The sequence below is a fragment of the Hetaerina americana genome, unplaced genomic scaffold (genome assembly GCF_022747635.1).
Source record: "Hetaerina americana unplaced genomic scaffold, ioHetAmer1.1.p SCAF_7, whole genome shotgun sequence".
Taxonomy (NCBI): Eukaryota; Metazoa; Arthropoda; class Insecta; order Odonata; family Calopterygidae; genus Hetaerina; species Hetaerina americana.
Window position 1 is genome coordinate 17,153,950 of NW_027287316.1, and position 18,426 is coordinate 17,172,375.

The 18,426-nt window shown below is 34.2% G+C and overlaps 2 protein-coding genes across 2 annotated transcripts in view; one reads left to right on the forward strand and one right to left on the reverse strand.

The window, feature by feature from the left end:
- Nucleotides 1–635: 635 nt before the first annotated feature.
- Nucleotides 636–16,827, reverse strand: myd (stromal cell derived factor mayday). The gene is made up of 8 exons (XM_071594981.1): nt 16,653–16,827; nt 16,159–16,509; nt 15,791–15,930; nt 13,579–13,692; nt 10,738–10,887; nt 10,292–10,488; nt 2,969–8,693; nt 636–2,836 (listed from the first exon to the last, which is right to left on the reverse strand). Exons 2-7 carry the CDS (start codon nt 16,473–16,475, stop codon nt 8,517–8,519), a joined length of 1,095 nt encoding a protein of 364 aa, XP_071451082.1. The 5' UTR covers nt 16,476–16,509; nt 16,653–16,827; the 3' UTR covers nt 636–2,836; nt 2,969–8,516.
- Nucleotides 16,828–17,750: 923 nt separating this feature from the next.
- unc-45 (unc-45 myosin chaperone) overlaps nt 17,751–18,426 on the forward strand; it is a 32,182-nt gene continuing 31,506 nt past the window's right edge. Inside the window, exons 1-3 of the mRNA XM_071594962.1 lie at nt 17,751–17,957; nt 18,060–18,179; nt 18,261–18,375. Of these exons, the coding sequence (XP_071451063.1) occupies nt 18,060–18,179; nt 18,261–18,375 (235 nt within the window). The 5' untranslated portion in view covers nt 17,751–17,957. The remainder of the gene's footprint in view (nt 17,958–18,059; nt 18,180–18,260; nt 18,376–18,426) is intronic.

Here is an 18,426-nt window from a genome sequence, read left to right on the forward strand (position 1 = left end):
ATATACATGGGCTATATACATAACGCATATATTTTACAAGATAGCATTGTCTACTAAAGGATGAGTCATCTGGTATGAAAAAGATATTACATACAATGAAAGTTTAAAAAATCAGTCTTATAGTATATATCTTTTGGAGATTTTGAATACCTAAATGGTAACAACTTTTATCTCAAGTGTACATCTTATGAGTACTAATAATAAAACAATATTTTCTTAAGAATCAAGTCTGGAATAAATCTAAAAGGGATGTTCATACCACGGCATTCTGTCAATGATTGTAGTAATGCTGCACACGGTCAATTTTTGTACGCATTCAAATAAATAACAAGCGTTGGTACAAAAACTAATATAATTGATCGTTTCAGGTGCAAATTTGTCCCATGATGAATAAGATCAAAATAAAACAGTAATTCCATACAGAAAATATACTTTAATGTCAACTCCATTTCACAGCGGTGCAGCATTATCAGGCCAGGTGATGCACCACAGTGAAACTTAGGTCACATTAAAGTATACCTTCTACATGAAATAAAAAGTTTTAGTTTGACGTTGTTCATAGCAAAAACTACAGCGACATGTTCCATTACCAATGTTTTATTGGTATTTTTTACAAATGTACAATTGGTAGAAAGCTTTATTAATTAACTAAATTATACATGAATTGTGCCAAATGCTTCAATTCAATGAATGATGTAGAGATTTATAAAAGGCAGTATTTATAACAGCGTTTAAGAAAAAATACATTATAAAAACTCATGGGAACATGAAAGGTAACAAACATATTGAATTTTACAATCTTTCTAGACTGATATTTTCAAGTAAATGTTAATAAATGATTGACAGACATATGCAATATTACACAGCTATGATTGCATTAAATGCAAACCACAATCAAATCATAAATTTCAACGATTCCCTCATCTTATCAATGATCAGTATAAATCATGAAAAGCTGATAATATGAACATTATGCACATGCTCTCACTTTTCCTTAAACATCAATATGTATTAAAAAACAGCCACTGTAATGTTGAATGATAAAACTTCTACTTAAAATCTATAGACACATCCATCAATAAAAGCGTTTTTCCATAATCTGACATTAACACAATATTTCTCTCATATGCTAATAAGCACCTGATAGTAAAATACAAATAAAAATTTTAACCACATATACGTGTCTAAAATTAAGTACTGGAACACCACAAACAGCAAACTTATGAAGGCCAAAGAAAATATGAGATAACATTTAATTTACTTTCTCTCTAGTTCAAAACACAGTGGTGTATTTTAAACAAATATCCATCGGAAAATCTGTTATTACATACTAATTTCACACCAAAGAAACACTTTCATGATACGCTGGAGATTACAGACTTAGTTTACTTGATTAATACCTTCATGAACAAATATGGGATGAATGGTTCTTCATACTATCTCCATTTCCTACTACATGCACGCATTCTTTAAGTTCCTATACTGTTTGAAAGTCATGGCCATTTTGCTGAGAGGGAATTTTAACTACCACAGCCCTGTATAAAAACAACACGGAAAAGCAGGCCAGAGTATGAATCTTAAATATACTTACCTACCTATTTTGATTTTCAAACCAAAAGCAAGCAGCACCATCCTTTATAAATGAAGCTGTCAAATGCAATATTTGCAGTTATGCAGAACTAAAGATCTTCTGATCCCTCATATCAAAATAATTTTCTTTGCATAATCAATATTACCAAATCCAGGAAGAAATCAAAGTGAAACAAAATCATAACTCATTATATCCAAAGCTGTGGATCTTACTCTATATCCTGTATCTAAAACCTTGGTTATTCTGGAAGTTATTAATTTAGTAAATGATATAGAACTCATTAAAAAAGAAAAGTGGCATAATGAAAGACAAGCGATTAGTGCAAGCAATGACAACTCATCAAAAATCTTTTTGCTACAAGCAAAATAATAAACTGTTTTGTATATGCACTAATCTGTTTTGATCTCAGGATTCTGTAGATGAAGTAAACACCTCAATTACATATAAGGGAAGATACATACACATGTATACTATACAATGCAGGTATTCTAAGTTTATTAACCACAGGAGCATACTCTAATGACTTGTATAAACCTACAGTTTGCTTGTTTAATGCGATAATTTGACATTCCACTTATAAGATTCTCAGTAATTTATGGAAAGACATCGCTTGTTTATGTAATTAACTTATAATATAAATTGAAACATCTAATAATACAAATTAACCAATTATTTAATTGTGCAAGAATCAACCCAATAAATATGATCACTATATTGGTTAATCATACTAGAATAAAATCAACTTAATGAATTCATCAATAATTACCTTGATACCTCCATTATTATTATATTATCCCATAATTTTATTTCAAATGGATGGAGATTGCCTCAAGAAGAACATTTTACAAATCTAAGCACCAACTTAAATCCTTCAGTTACCGAAGCCATTCTACCTAACCCAGAGAGTCATATTCTTGCCAGATAACAGTTTTCAAACCAAACTTGGGTATGGAAATCATCTCATGGACACTCTTTGGCTGCTATGCAAGGGATATGACCTCTACCACAAGAACAAATAATCAAGGAGACTAATTTTATGGATTTCTACTCAAAAATGTTTCCCATGCCACCACTCTCCTTTTTCCTGATGTTTCTCCCCAGGGCTCTGACTATTTAAACATTTGTTTAGCACCATCACTCTATTATTCACTTTGCAATTGTTTAACGAAGTAGGTCATTTGTAGTTCAGCATGATACCATACTGAAAACACAAAGTGATCTCACAACTAAAAGGTATGATATTACCTTTAGATATAATTCGTTGTCTCAGGCGTGACTTCATGGAATCGACTTAACATAATGAAAGGAGAAACTTTGTAATTCCACATAGATTATCTAGAAATCTATGTGGAATTACAAAGTTTCTCCTTTCATTACCTTTAGATATCCCTGATTTCCACAACATATTTCCAATTCAAAGAGCAAACTTTCATAGAAAAAAATTGGCCTTTTCCCCACATTTTTGAAGAAATTGAGGACTCAATTCTTGAGCAGCCACCCAAGTAATATTCCTAAAATTGCAGTATGAACTAATATCTAACTTCAGATAGAGAATCACTCCATTAGAGTGAATGTTAAAGGTGAATTTGCAAACAGGATATTAATAAAACTTCTAGTGTTAAGTTCCAGCCAAGTCTGCAAAGTATGACTTGATTTTTGAACAACTTGCCTTGTTTCTTGCCCAAATCTTTTTTAGCATGTTGATTTCTAGAGGAACAATGGTAAGAGTGTCCAAATCATTCATATTTTGTAGTTAGGTTTTTTTGGAACATTTTTGTCAAGAACCTAACCTTGCAAGTTCACAACTTTGTTTCACAATAGAATGTGCCATTAGTATTGGTAAAAATTATCACAGGGAAGTCAATTACTAAGTTTATTAGTTATGGGGCTATGCAGTGGATGAAACCTTGACATTTTCAAAAACTAAAATGGTTTAAAATTTATACAACTTGTAAACTTGAACTAACAGTGTAGAGGTTTATTTATAAATTCATCATATACTACAATATCTTTGTTCCCACTTGTACTTCAATTCCATGGCTGTCTTTCACATGTTGACTGAATGGCATAAATATAGATGTTGATTAGATAGGTATTCCCCTAGTGATTACAATCTGCCATTTAGTTTTGTGTAAATTTGTTAATTTTGCTCCCATTTAAATTAAGTACATATAAACATTCAAATAAAACTTATATTCATCCATGTAAGGTCAATTTATTGAAAAAGAATGAAATTCACGTAGAAAGATATTCAAACATATTCTTGTTATATATTGTATGTACGTAATGCCTTGGGGCGTAATGGTGGGGCAACATGTGAAAATACAATACTTCATTAAACGATGCTGTCATCATCCCTCCCATGATAGTACTTTTGTTAACTGTTGGATAATTAACCCACATTTTTGCATCAACTATTATACACAAATAGTTATAGATTTGGTCTAACTAGTAACAAAAATACACCGTTCAAAGATTAACCTCAGTTATTTCATAGATATCCTATGAGGAAGGCAATCATTTTATAGCAGAACAAATGTTTCCAAGGCTGAATGAAGAAGTGGCTACAATGGTTAATAAAGCAAATCATTATTATTGGGACAATAAAATTAGAACAAATTATCCTGGAGCTGAGGAAAATACACAATTTAATGAATAAATTTTGCTCTTTAGTAATTATGTGGTATTCCATGTCAATAACTTAAGGCACAAAATTTTCACCACACCATGAAATGAAACGTATCCAATGAAGAACACTGGGTTTGCAACCTACAACGGACAGACTGTGGCTGTGCCTATGTTAGATAAATGTTCTGGAGTTTTAACATTTGGGCATAGGAAAATCAGATGCTAACAGCACAATGTTGATGTGTCTTTTGACTCAAAAACAACAAAAAAGGAAAATTTTAAAGGTAACCTTGGTAAAAACTTGTCAGGCATTGATCAAAAGGGATTTTAATGCTAATATTTGGCTTTTTTATCATTGCAATAGTGAGCTTAATGCTTGAGAACAGATTAAGATTTAAAAAATAAGGCCTGACCCTGAAGTGACTTTGATAAATGAATACTGAAGCTCCAATTTTTTCCTATCCTTGCAGCAGAGATGTGACAAAACTAGCTTCTCCAACCTCTTCTCACTCCACAATGAAACATATAATTTATTGATTACATCTAAAATTAACCTAAGGATAGCGATTATTCATTAAAAACTAGGTCATGTATTGTGTTTTGTGACGATGAAAAAGTTTTACACCAATAAATTATAATAATTTTAAAGAGATTCCCTTTTCATGCTCTTGCTAATTTGGAATGATTCTCAACATGTGATGTTCCACTGCAGTGACAATATTATTTCTTATATTTTTTTACCCTCTATTTTCTCTTTACTTAAAGTTGTTCCTAAACTACCAAGTTCTACCATCAACACTGGGAGGTTGACAACCATTAGTATGATATGGGAGAATACAAGACTGTGGGACAACTAAGGGTTTAGGAAATTACTTCCGATGACTTGCCATTAAAGTAATACTCATGTTGATGGCAAGGAGAGCATAAATACTTATACATTGAGAAAATAATTTCATCAATATGGAAATAAAAATGAAAACTTGTGGCACTATAGCACACCATTTGGACAGTTTTTTGCTCATCAATATTTCAATACATCACAGCACTTTTATGCATCAATGTAAAAAAATATTTGTCAGAAATTGCACACTTCCAATTTTTTCCCATGCAGCATATTATGGGTAAAATTGGACTCGTGTACTATTTCTTCTCTGATTTATTTAGAAAAACTATTGATTACAGTCAAGCCTCATCCCATGAATAAACTTGCATTACTTTATTATAGGTACTTTTGAATTAACTAGAATAATATGATTATTTCCAAGAAAATTTGCACTTTGAATAAAATTTCCCCATTTTCATAGTGTTACTTATTCCTTAACTCTACTATCTTTAAAAAAAGTATTGTTTTGCATTATGTAATTAAATTATAGGTACTGCATGTAGCATTATGTTTACTTAGAAATAAATATCATAAAATTAGTTACAAAATATATATTATTATTACAGTATCAATTCAGCTGTGATGAGTATCTAACAATACTTCCTACCAGTTACAGAACTTCTGTTCTTCAACATTAAAAATAATTAATTATTAACTGGCTTCACTCAGGGTATACGTTTGTGAAACATTGAAAATACTCCATCCTAACCAAATAATGAATATTAGATCCCACATTATCCTTTCCCATTTAAAATTACCAACCCTGGAAATGGGACATCCCTGGAGGCCACCAAGAATAAGATGATACAATTGTCAAAAATATACAATGGGCTAATTATTTTAATGTTTTTTTAAATGATACATGATATGGCATAGAAGAATATGAAACTTTAATCCTTTCATCATGTTTCAATACAATTTCTAAGCCTGGAAATTAATTATTTCATATTTGAATGTGTAAAAGAACAGAATACCACATCAGAATTACTAGTCTAGTATTTTTCCATGGAAAAACAGGGCTATCTCAAAGATTGACCTTGAATTAATTACTTTACCTGAGGTTAGAGAATAAATGCAAAAATCTGAAAATTCCAAAATGATAACTTTTCTAACAGTATCTTACATTTCTGTTAGTGAACAACTAAGTTGTCTACTGTTGACAACTAAGTTGTCATTGAAACAAATAGATATGGAATGACTTGGTATGTTTTTGAGATTATTATTTCCTTAGTGATTTTTTCAACACAAAAATTTCAGGGAAAGGAACTTTTTGAAGGCTACATTCATACGCTAACCATCCCTTGGCATCAGAAAGGAGTGTGGCTTTTTGACTGTTTGCTCAGTAATTTTTGAATCAATGTTAAAAGGCGCCACATTGGAAGAGGCTTGACTGCATATCATTTAAACCTGAAATTATGGAAAATGTCATGAATTTCCACTGAATAATACTGCCAATACAATTTAAATGTGCTAATATATTCAATAATTTCAATTTCCTTTCTCATTACTCAGAATTAATAACCATTGTAAAGCCAACTCAGTAAAATTATGTCTGGATGTCCTATAATCAAAGGTGGGATGAGATAAACATTTTATGATGGCTTTAGATTCATCAAAATGAAGAACCATAAGATGAATGGAATCAAAAATAATTTTATAATACAACACAAAGAGAGATGCCCAGTTTCATTCAGTAGAATTCAAAACATTTTGCCCTTTTCCAAAAAGTGAGTGGTTTTTATTCACAATTTTAGACATTAATATTTATTCTCTAACAGAAAATACCGATTAAGACATTCAAATACCTTTGGAGCATCCACTCATCACACTTTCTCCCATGGCACATTCACTAAAAGAATTTAAAAAATATCATCTAAGCATAAAATATAAAAATATACCACAAACCTGAAAATGCTTGTTTGTATCACAAATACATGAAATATTTGGAATACTGGAGTTCCATGTACCAGGGAAATTTGACAATTATGATTAATGGCGAAAGTGTATAGTTATGTCTTCGAAAAAGTATATCACTCAAGAATGATTGCAATAGCGAACTCTCTCTTCACTCTCTAGACATGCCTGTTGGCAAGGCGTCCCTGGAATCTAAACGCACCACTCCTGAATTGCCATCAGATTTCCCAGCGCTCAAATTTACAGCACTTGAATGTTACAATTATTTCATTTTTTTAATTTTTAGAACAATAAAAAAGGTTAACCGAGCAAATGCAGAACCTAGATATTTAAGGCAACCAAACCAAAAAAATACATAGCGACTTATCTAATGGAAATAATATAATACAGTGTAGGTATAACAAATAGTAAAACTATAGTTCCTTACTTCATTTCCATTGCATTAATAATTATATAAACATGTGTGTGTATATGTATGTACATAAAGGTATCTAAATATATATACATGGGTGGTCTGAAAATTTTCCGACCTAACAAAGATACAAGACATTTTTTCTGAACTTTTCTGGGTCAGAAAATTTTCTGACCACTCTCGTATATGCATACATAATTATGTTATATGTGGGACCTTGTAGGCCAGGAGTAGAGCATTGGACTACTGACCAAAGGGCCAGGGTCCCATTCCAGGCACATCTCTGGAAAGCCTCAGTTTCACCCAAGCCATGTGATTTTTCGGGTACCAGACCTTCCTGAGAATACATAGGTGGCACAGGGAAAGGAACTGGCCCCCCTACCCTGAAGTGTGAATTTCACACGCCGTCGGGCTTAGTACTGGGTAAGTTCTACAAACCAACCTTTCGGTTGATTATATCAGAATTGGTTTCTAAATGCAGTTACCTTGCACCTCTACGCACGAAAAAAGGTCATGATTCCAATGACATGAGCAAATAATTAATGGGTCATCAAAACAATTCATTGAAAGTATGACCTCAATGCAGACATAAAAAAAAACCACAGTTATATCATATAGGGGTATACAGAAAAATCTTTAACACATTGCACTCATGTTTTTTTGTGGGAAAAAATATCACCTTACCACAACTACATTGTGGTACACACTTGTATATTAAGGAATTGAATATTATAAATGTCAATGGCATACACAGGAAATTAATGGGCAATCATGGGATGTTATCGTAATTTGGCAGTAATTTTGGGGATCTTGCCCTATAAGAATATACCTTAATCCTACTATGGATACATATATACAAGAACTAAATGTTGTTTTCAGGCTGAGGGGATACAGCCTGATATTCTTTCTACCCAGCATGCCATTGAGATTTACCCAAGGACTATACATATATACAAGGACTTCCCCAATATTTCAAAGACAAAGCAGAAATAAATAAATACATTTCATCAGTTATGGGCTGTGGACGGCACTGCAGATGACTATAATACAACAGTCACACATGGAAAAATATAAACATAATTAACAACTTAAAACTCATCATGAAAGCTACGTGCAGCATCAACCATCTTACTACCTAAAAAGAGATCCATTTTATTTAAAACCTCACGGAGGGAGAGATGGCCGTCATGATCAGCATCAGAGAGCACCATTAAAGTCTCAGCCTCTTCCCTGGCATGACGTGGATTACTTGGGTCAATAAATTTCTGTAAAAGCAAAAAAGATGAGTACATCAAAAACTTAAATTTGAAACCTAAATAAAAACCCAATGTTTTGCCAGGGTCAATTCCCTGAATTTTTAAAGGCAGGATTCTCAATTCATTCAATCGTGTATCACCTAGTTACCCTTGAGATAATTTGCCATCACCATCATCAGTATTTCAATCCTAGGACTGGTTTACTGCAACCCCCATTCTACTATTTTTTTAATGCAAGGCTGTATATTCTTGGGAGAATAATGTGGTGGTGTCTCATTGCCACATTGCAGTACTGTGGCAGATACCATGAACTACACTCTCGCTCGCAGCTGTGGCAGCTGATGCCAGACCAACCCCCTTGGTCTCGTGCCTAATGGTAAAATTACTGCCTTTCAACATGGGTTCAAGGTAGCTTTTTAGCAGGAGTCTATTTTCTCGTTCTGATATACCATTGCCTTTTTTTCTGTTAATGTGCGATATCCGCACTCCGAAAAACCATTAACAAATTTTTTCTAAGCTGAAAAATTTCGCCAGTCACGACAATGGAACCAGTGACCCTCAGCTCCACAAGCACACATGCCAAATATGGTCTACCCACACTGCCTAATTATATGAGGGTTAAGGGTAATGCAAAATGTTGAGAGATATTCTCCGAACAGACATAGGATTAACTATGGAAATCATCTTTAATTTTCCTCAAGGCAAAACAAAATCATTTTGCAGAAAAGTTATTCATTTAGTTTTAATTTATTTCCTTTCATGCTAGTGAAAATTCTTAAATGCTTCCAAATGTATTAGTAAGGCTAGAAATAATGCAATCTAGACAAGAAGGTGAAGCTGAAAGTAATGACTAATTACTCTTCAACTCTGGCTTTAAATAATATTAGAGGATGAATACCCTTGTGAAGGAGAGATGCAAGATAGATGAGATGAAGCATGGGGTATCATCCCCAATTTTCTTCTCTGAGCGTGCACAATTCTCTCCCCAGGTGCACAGTGTACACAGCTATGAAACAGCTTGTAACTCTAATTGCATTAGCTATAGGAATACTTCTTTCTATAACTCTTTCTGACAGTTTTGAAAATAATTCACAATTGAAAATATTACAACTAAGTATCAAAAACTAAGAGAGATAAAATGACCAAAAATTACTAGCACAAAAAAAGGAGAAAAAAGCATTTTATACATTATTTTGGGAAAAATTAATCCCCTTTTTTTATAAATTGACATTAGCAATTTGTTCAAGTATTGATGCACTTCAGGAACCACTAAAATTACAGTAAATACGGAGTCATTTTAATGCTGTTTATTTTACACTTTCCTCACTTTAGCACTTTTTTCATGACAACCTTCCAAAAGAACACAACAAAAGTTTCACTGTATTTAGTACTACAATAATAGTAATATGTAATAGGAAGCATTTTATTTTATTCATTCTTTACCATAGAAACAACTTGAAAGTCTACTAAGTCTCTTAAATTATGTACTAAATTACTGAGATTTGGAACCATACAACCTTATGCTGTATTAGGTTTTTATTTATCTTTTCTAAATGCAAGTTGTGATAACAAACATAAATCTATGAAGAGTATTGCAGGAGTCTTACCAGAAGCTCCCTACGATCTGCATGCCCATTTTTGTCTGCATCCACCTGCTCCCTGAATTCCTTTCTCCTCTCCTCCTCCCTCTGCACCTCACCCTCCCTCCGTTGGTGGTCCTCGACAACTTCCTCGTCAGCTTCCCCTTCATCCCAAATGAACCTTGAATACTCTGTTTCAGTCAGCTGCCCATCTCCATCTCTATCTGCATATTACAGACATTTGAATAAGTTAATGTCGTTTCATTTACAAAGCTAATCATGACAACACATATTTACGAGTATTATCTGAAGGATCAACAACATTATAAAAAACCCAAATTTAACATAGATATTACCACCTTTTTAAAACATAGATTTTTACCACCTATTAAAAAGTGCCCACATATAATTAAGCCACCATGCTTCATTCCCAAAAAGAAATAAAAGTAAAAATAATTTAAAATTTAGTTTACCAAACTTTTCCAGCATTTCATCCACTAGGGCAAGAATTGTGGCATGACTTGATTCTGGATGCCTGAAAGCAAGGAATTCATCCAGAGTAAGGGAATCTGGATCACTATGTGCAGCTTCAGACCAAGATGCACGATCCCTTGCAATGGCCTCTGAAAATTAAAAACCATTGTGATTAACAAGATAAATAATATTATAAATTTAACTTTTAATAACTATCTAACCTGGAGACAAGGAATAAAACACTTTCTTCAATTTTTTTCATACCATGTGATACAATGAACCCTCCTCATGGACTACAACTTTCACATGGCAGAAAGGTCTAATGTGTTCATATGACCTCTGGAGCTCTGCTGACAAGGGCAATAATAATTAATCCTGTAACAGTCACCCATGCCGGATAGTTTAAGGCCAAGAGTCAGACAAAAGGTAGTCCACACCACATCTGTTTCTCAATGAGGTGGTTGCATAGCCATTTGAACCCAGTGAGATGGCCATTTAAGTGCTGGTGTCACATAAAAACACTAATAAGGAGGGCGACAGGAAACCAGCTGAATTTCTTGACCCAAGAATTTTAGGATAGATACCATAATGAAAATGAGTCCTATCAATCATGGAACTCAGCCAAATTTGCCATGTATAGCGCCAAGCATTAGGAGAGGCAAGGCTTCCTCGGTTGTCATCTCATGAAATCCTTGCAAGGCAACAGAGACTGCTGGAACACAGAAAACATAGAAGGAGAGCAAGCTAGTTAGGATAGGAATTTGGAATGTTAAGATGAAGTTGAGGACACGAAAATTAGAAAAATATAAAGTGAGAAATAGAGAGAGGAAATATACATATTTTATGATTGTGCCAGGTAAGACAAGGAAAGCGGGGATAATTGGAGCAATAATTATTTATTACAATACGGATGAGTAGAAGAAAGCCAGCAAGGGGGTGGCAATAGTATCAAACAAAAAGGCAGGAAGAAATAAATGAAGAGGTACTAGGACAGAGGAGGAGAGAGAATTGTTTGTAGAAATCCAGAGAAGAAGGGAAAGGTGGATGAAGAGCATTTTGATAGGCAATGGAATGCTGAAGACAGTGATAGAGGAGAAAATGTTAAACAAACAATCAGGAGACGGAAAAGGTTAGGCATGTTGGGTAAATGAAGGGAGGTAGAATGACTGTGGAATTGGAGGAATAATTTTAGTATGGAGGGCCACTGTGTCTTGTGACATAAGGCTAATAAATGTACGAGTGCTAAGTTTGTGTACACCCAAAGCCAGCCTACCAAGGACCTATTTGGTAGTTCATGTGGGACCATCAAATAATAGCCATGAAATAAACATATGGGAAATATACGCTACAATAAAATACAAGAGGCCAAATCATCATCTAACTTTATCAGGAACATGGAATAAATAAAATATAGCATTAATAATTCCAGTAAAGCTAAAAAGGAAATTAAGGCTAAGTTTCATAATGCCTCGTTAAACTGAAGGTTAACTTTAACATCCAGTAAAGGCCAAACTTCAGTTAAATGACTGCTAATTAATTTGGCAAATCACTATTAAACTGCTCAATTACTAAAAGATGGTGTGGCTCCAGTAACAATTCCCTAATTCACTAATGAGTAATCTTATTTGTTCATACATTAGATTTGTCCATAATCTCCATGTTAAGTTAATATTCACATTTCTAGTTTACGCCGAAAACTCTGTTCAGCGTGCTATTTGGTACGTTCTATCAGGCAAACTGTAAATAATGAAGTGCTTATGTCTATCTATTATGGTGAGTTTTATGCCCACGTAATTTTTAGTATTCTTTTTTGGGGCCCATTACCCTGTGCTCATGTTGTATTTAAAATCCAAAAGAGGATACTAAGACTAATGTGCAATGCACCCCTCAGAGCTCCATGTCGCCCCCTTTTCAAAAAACTTTGTATTCTCCCTCTTCCCTGTGTGTATATGCTAAGTGCTATTGTTTATGCTAAACGCCATATCTCATTATATACCACTAACAATAGCATTCACAATCATTATACCAGGACCTGCAGTCATCTACATGTGAACTTCATCAGAACTTGCAAGTCTACTTTTTCCCCCATAACATGGGACTCTTATTACATAATAACCTTCCTCTGGTTATCAAGAGCATAGAAAAAATGTCAACCTTTAAATTCAAAGTGAGGGACTTTTTCATGCGACACTTATTCTACACTATTGATGAGTTTCTGAATATGTAACAATGTATTGCATTTTATGTTAAGATCTTTGACGTGCCGTATATCTTGGAACATGAACGTACCCAGATCCTCAGGCAAATAAATAAATAAATAAATAAATTAACTAAGGATTGAATTTAATATATAATAAAACCAGGCCTTAGAAGTAAAATAGTATATACAGGTAATAAACTCTGTAATCCAAATACACTTCATTTTCTGTCTCAAGGGTTGAAACATCAGGATTAACTATATCCATGCCAGAGACAAAACTTGAACCTGAAACTATTGGGTTAGCAAGAAACCAAATCACCCACCTGTCTACCTTAGCCGGTAGGTGTTTAATTGCTAATTGGGTGACCAAAATAATTAAAATCTTGTTCCTTTAAAGCACCCAAAATTTCAGAGTGTATGAGGATGCCTCGGTAGCTAAACTGGCTAAATTACTTGCCCGACATCAAGGGATCCGGGTTTGAATCCAGATCAAGGCAAATGATTTTTGCACATTGAAATATTGTTGCATTGTAATTACACTCTGATCATATTTTATGATTCAAAACTGGTAATATTGAATATTTTTCATACAGACAGCACATACTGTTTATACGTATGTGCATGTATATTGAAATCTTACCTTTGATAGCCCTAGATAATCCTTTGTGTCTTTTATCATGCTTCTGAGCATAGTCTTTGCTCAAGCCTTTCCCTTTAAGAAAATATCTATGGTATTCATCCCATGTGATTACACCTAAGAGGAAGAGAGGGAAACATTAATTTCAGAAAACTGATATTATTTTGTACAAAGATTAGAGGAACAAAATCTATTATTTCCTCATAAAATTTTTGTGAAATCAATCTTCAACCCTAAACTTATTTTGATGAATGATACTAAGTATTTTAACAATTAAGCACATAACTCCACTTTCTTCAGGTGAAACCACAGCACAACAAAAACTCCTAATTGCATGATCATTTTGGAGCAAAAAAGAGGCATAGTGTCACAGAATCAAAAAAAGGGAAGCAGAAGCAATGGTTGAATGCTGAGAAGGTGAATATTTTCTTGGTATGCAAGTAAGCAATTCTAATAATATATTCACTTTGTCCAACATATTTTTCAACTATAGAGGACAAAAACCATTATATCACAGCAGTAATGCATCAATTACATGATCCATCTTCACAGTATACATTCCCCCTCTAAAATGACCCCAATCCACAATTTCAAAATGAAATCCTCTCCTATCTGTTCAAATTTGGACGAAATGAAGGACTCTGAAGGAGCCACAAAAATCATCATCCCCTACCCTCCTAACCCTAAGACTCCCCACTTCCGTATGTTCCTAAAAATACATAAGCATAAAAATCCTGGCTTCCCTATTTTTTCTAGCCTCAAGTCACTTACCAAGCTCATCTCTCCACTAATTGGCCATTTAATAAATCCATTTCCACATCTCTCTCCTCCTTGGTCTAAGATTCCTACCACTTCCTCAGCCTCCTGCACTCCATCTCAATCCCTAAAAACGCAAACTTATTTATGGCCACCACTGATGTCACTTCACTGGTGAATGGCGGAGCATGTCTCTGCCTGATGGAGTTGGATGGAATGGGAACAGTTGTCTCTAAGAATATGAAAATCATGGAGTCCTACCAAGCATTATCCAGTGGGCGAGGATTTGGAGAGATGACACAAGTGGCATTAGGAATGGAAATGAGATAAAAACCCTAATACACATCCCTTCCAAATAAATCTGCATTTCCTTTGGCCATTCTGCATCCCATCTCTCTCCCATTGAAGGAGACTTCTCTCCTTCCCCTTTTCTTTACCTTGCATTCTTTTCATATATGGGAAGCATCCCAGGAAATATGTATCTTTCCACTGACCTAGCTTTGCCCTAAACTAAAGCTAATCACCCATGCACTTAAGCAATCTGCAACCTAATATTTGTGAGCATCCTGCTATATAGTATAGAGCAATGCAATTTACACAGTACTCAAAATCACTGAAAACCTTAAAGGTTCAATTGAATGGATGGCTGAAAATGTAACAAGTCTACACTAAGAAATCAACTTTCCACCAGTTAAAAAAATGACTCATTTTCTCTTAGATAAGCAATATATGTACAATTTATAAAGTAATTTATTGCTTATGAGCTGGTATGTAATGATGAAACTGGTGGACTATAATTTTAATGATGCAATGGTTACATGCTAATTGTCTTAAATAATGGAATTCATATTTATTTACAGAAGAAAAATGTTAACCTTAAAAGGCAAAGAAAGTACGGCATTATGGATTCATGGAGGAAAGTTAACGAGTAATGAATGTCAAACAGAATTGAAAATTCTTACTTGAGACATTAAGAACCAGTTAATGTTGATAAAAAATAACTCACATCATTTCTGTGAAGATTAGCTGGCTAATGTCAAATAAGAACTTTTCCTTTTTTCAAAATGCCTACTATTAAACTATATTACCGTTCTTTTATGCCTGACACAAGCATAAAATTTTATTTACTATTTTGACTTTGGTTAATAGCAACAAATTTGGACCTCATGGGGTTGAGCACATAGCCAAAAATTATACCCATAGGTAATCCTACAATTAAGTGAGAAGCATTAGCCAAAAATTGATTGATTCATTCAGAATTCCTGTTCATACAAATAGTGAAGAAGCTTTAAGAAAAGAGCTATTATGTATACTACAATGGGAGCTTGGACAACTATGCTGTGGTTACCCTTTACAAACTTTTTATTCCACCATGAAGCATATTTACTTCACATCATATCCCACGGTCGGACTATTGAATTTCCAAGATTAATCAATGACTACTGACTGATTTTCATACCATTTCTTGGGTTATTGTCAATGGCTGCAAAAAGCCCGAAATTTTCCTTGAGAGCATGGTCTAAGTGATCCTTTATTTTGCCGCCTATCCACGATGTGAGTTCTGCTACACTGAGAAGGCCATCTCCGTCAGTGTCAGCCCTGAAAGTTTCTTTGGTTAGGTGACACAACTCAACCAGGAGAAACATAGGTTAAATGAATCCTACTAAATTGGAGCCAATCCATTTGTCATGCAAATTTGAGCATGCGACCTCAGGTGTCGAGAAAGACAAAAACGGGATTAGTATTTTTAATGTCACATTCCAATTTATGTAGCCATACATTTTCATTGCAAACTTAGAATACTGGTACCTCAAATTCAGGGGATACCTTAAGAACACGTCCTCTAATGTAATTTTCGGATCTTTCTCTTCCCCTTCCTCTTCAGTTTGCATTCCTTGTGAAATAAAACCATCTCCTTCTCCTTCAGCTCTGGTATCAGGCTCAATTCCATTTTTATCCTCCTCATTTTCTTTCCTCGCTGATGTAACTTTGCCCAAACCATCAGAACGAAGTGGTAACGAAAAATTACGAACCAGAGTAAAGAAGCAAAGATATATGAGGAAAGGGGCGGCAGCAGCCAGGACTGCACCCCTCTTGCATTTTGATTCCTTGTATAAGCACAAGACGCTCGATGGTGATTTCATAATATCCAGTGTCCTCTGAGATTAAATATCCTAGCTTTAAATGAAATTTAAAATCATATTAACGAGTTGGAAAACTCTTCTAACGAAAGAATTTAAACCTTTAAAATATTAGAAAGTTATTCTGACACAATTAATATGAGGACAGTGAAAGTAGCAACTTAAAATTTTAGATCATACCTGATGCGTCACAGAAGGGCATAACCAGTTTTTCAGGGCTCTTCAGTTCATAACAATTAGAAATCCATTGTTACAGAAAACCCAGAATTAAATCTCGAACTAAACTAGCAAGCATCATGTAAGGCTGTCTTACACTTCACTCATATATATTTACCGAATTTCCCCTCTTAACGATGTAAACAGATGATCTCGAGGAGAGTCAAATTGTCCCAAAAACAGTGTGCATAAAAGCTAGGGACAAGCGTTTCGATTATCCGAACCACCCGTACTGATGGGACAGGACTAGAGGATTCACTAGACCGCGAGGTTCACTGCATTCTGAATTAACATATCAAATTTTGGGTATATATTTAATGAAATGACAATACAGAGCAATGGAAAATATTCGCAGTAAATTCTACATCGTTAGAAATAACTCATTGATCAATTAATTCAATTGATTAGGACTTTTAATATGGTTGTACCATTTTTAAAATGAATAAAGTATTAAGGTCACACCATACTGATTATCACGAATCCATCATTATCGGGGACAATAGGACAGACCAATATATTATGAGTTTATTTATCCTTGACGAACATGTACTATTTTTTATTTTTCCGGTGAAATCTGTTTAAAAGACATCGTAATGAGGCAATTTTCTCAGTAAATGGCAGCAGTCTATAATTTAGCGGGTTGAATTTCTCAACACCTTCATGTCACAGCAATGCTACTAACGAGTTTTCTTAATGAAAAATTGGTGTGGTCTACTCTGACTACGCACCACCGTTGAACATCTTCATCCATCTTTTGAATACTATCTATTGTAAAGCGCTGTCCATTTCCCAAACGAGCATTTCTCGAAAAGTGGCATCACGAAAATTCAAGTTGCATGAAAATCTGAATTGATGCAAATAAGAGACTGAATATAGTTATTATAAATAATATATTTTCAAAACGTTCAAAATATTCAATCCTGTTGAGTCGAATAGCAGAAGCAGAATTGTTTTTAAAATTAAAAAAGTTCTGTTTGCGCAACCTTCTGCCTAAAATCTGTACCAGTAGACATAGATAAAAACAGATAACGTTAGTAATGCGCTGCGCCGATGGAAATTTTTTCGTTTTATTTGAAGCCGAAAGATGTTACCAATTTCGAAGTCTTATTAATAGAATGGAAACGTGTTCCACGAGGAGAAGTTTCCTCCGAGACATCCCTATCGATTCTTCTAGAAACCACTAGATATTGCCGGAGAGGACTCATTTGAAGCCGTAGAAAATTTCATTTTCATTAACCCTATTATAAATCAGATCAATTGGTGAGCAAGGTATGTCCGTTATGCTTACAGTATTTTTGCCGTGGACGGGAAATTTCGCAGCGCTAATAGTCTTTTCACATCTCTTTGGCTTCATTTTTCTGATTTTTATAGATGACCCAAAGTGCAGACATGGAAGAAATATCTTCGTCTGATCCTCATAAATTAAAAGAGGAGGGCAATGTTTACTTTAAGAATGGACAGTGGGATTTGGCGGTTTCTTGTTATTCTAAGGTATGACCCTAAGGAATTGTAGGAAATATCCTCACTAGTATTGTTAAATCCAATTAAAGCTGAAACTGTTTCATATTTTAGGCCATTGCATCGACAAAAGAAGACTCAAAGGAAAAAGCTATCTTATTAAAAAACCGTGCTGCTGCTTATTTGAAAAAGAATAACTTCAACGAGGCTGTGAAGGATTGCACCGATTGTACGTGAATTTTGTTCTTGAAATACTGCAAATAGCTAAAGTAGAATGTTT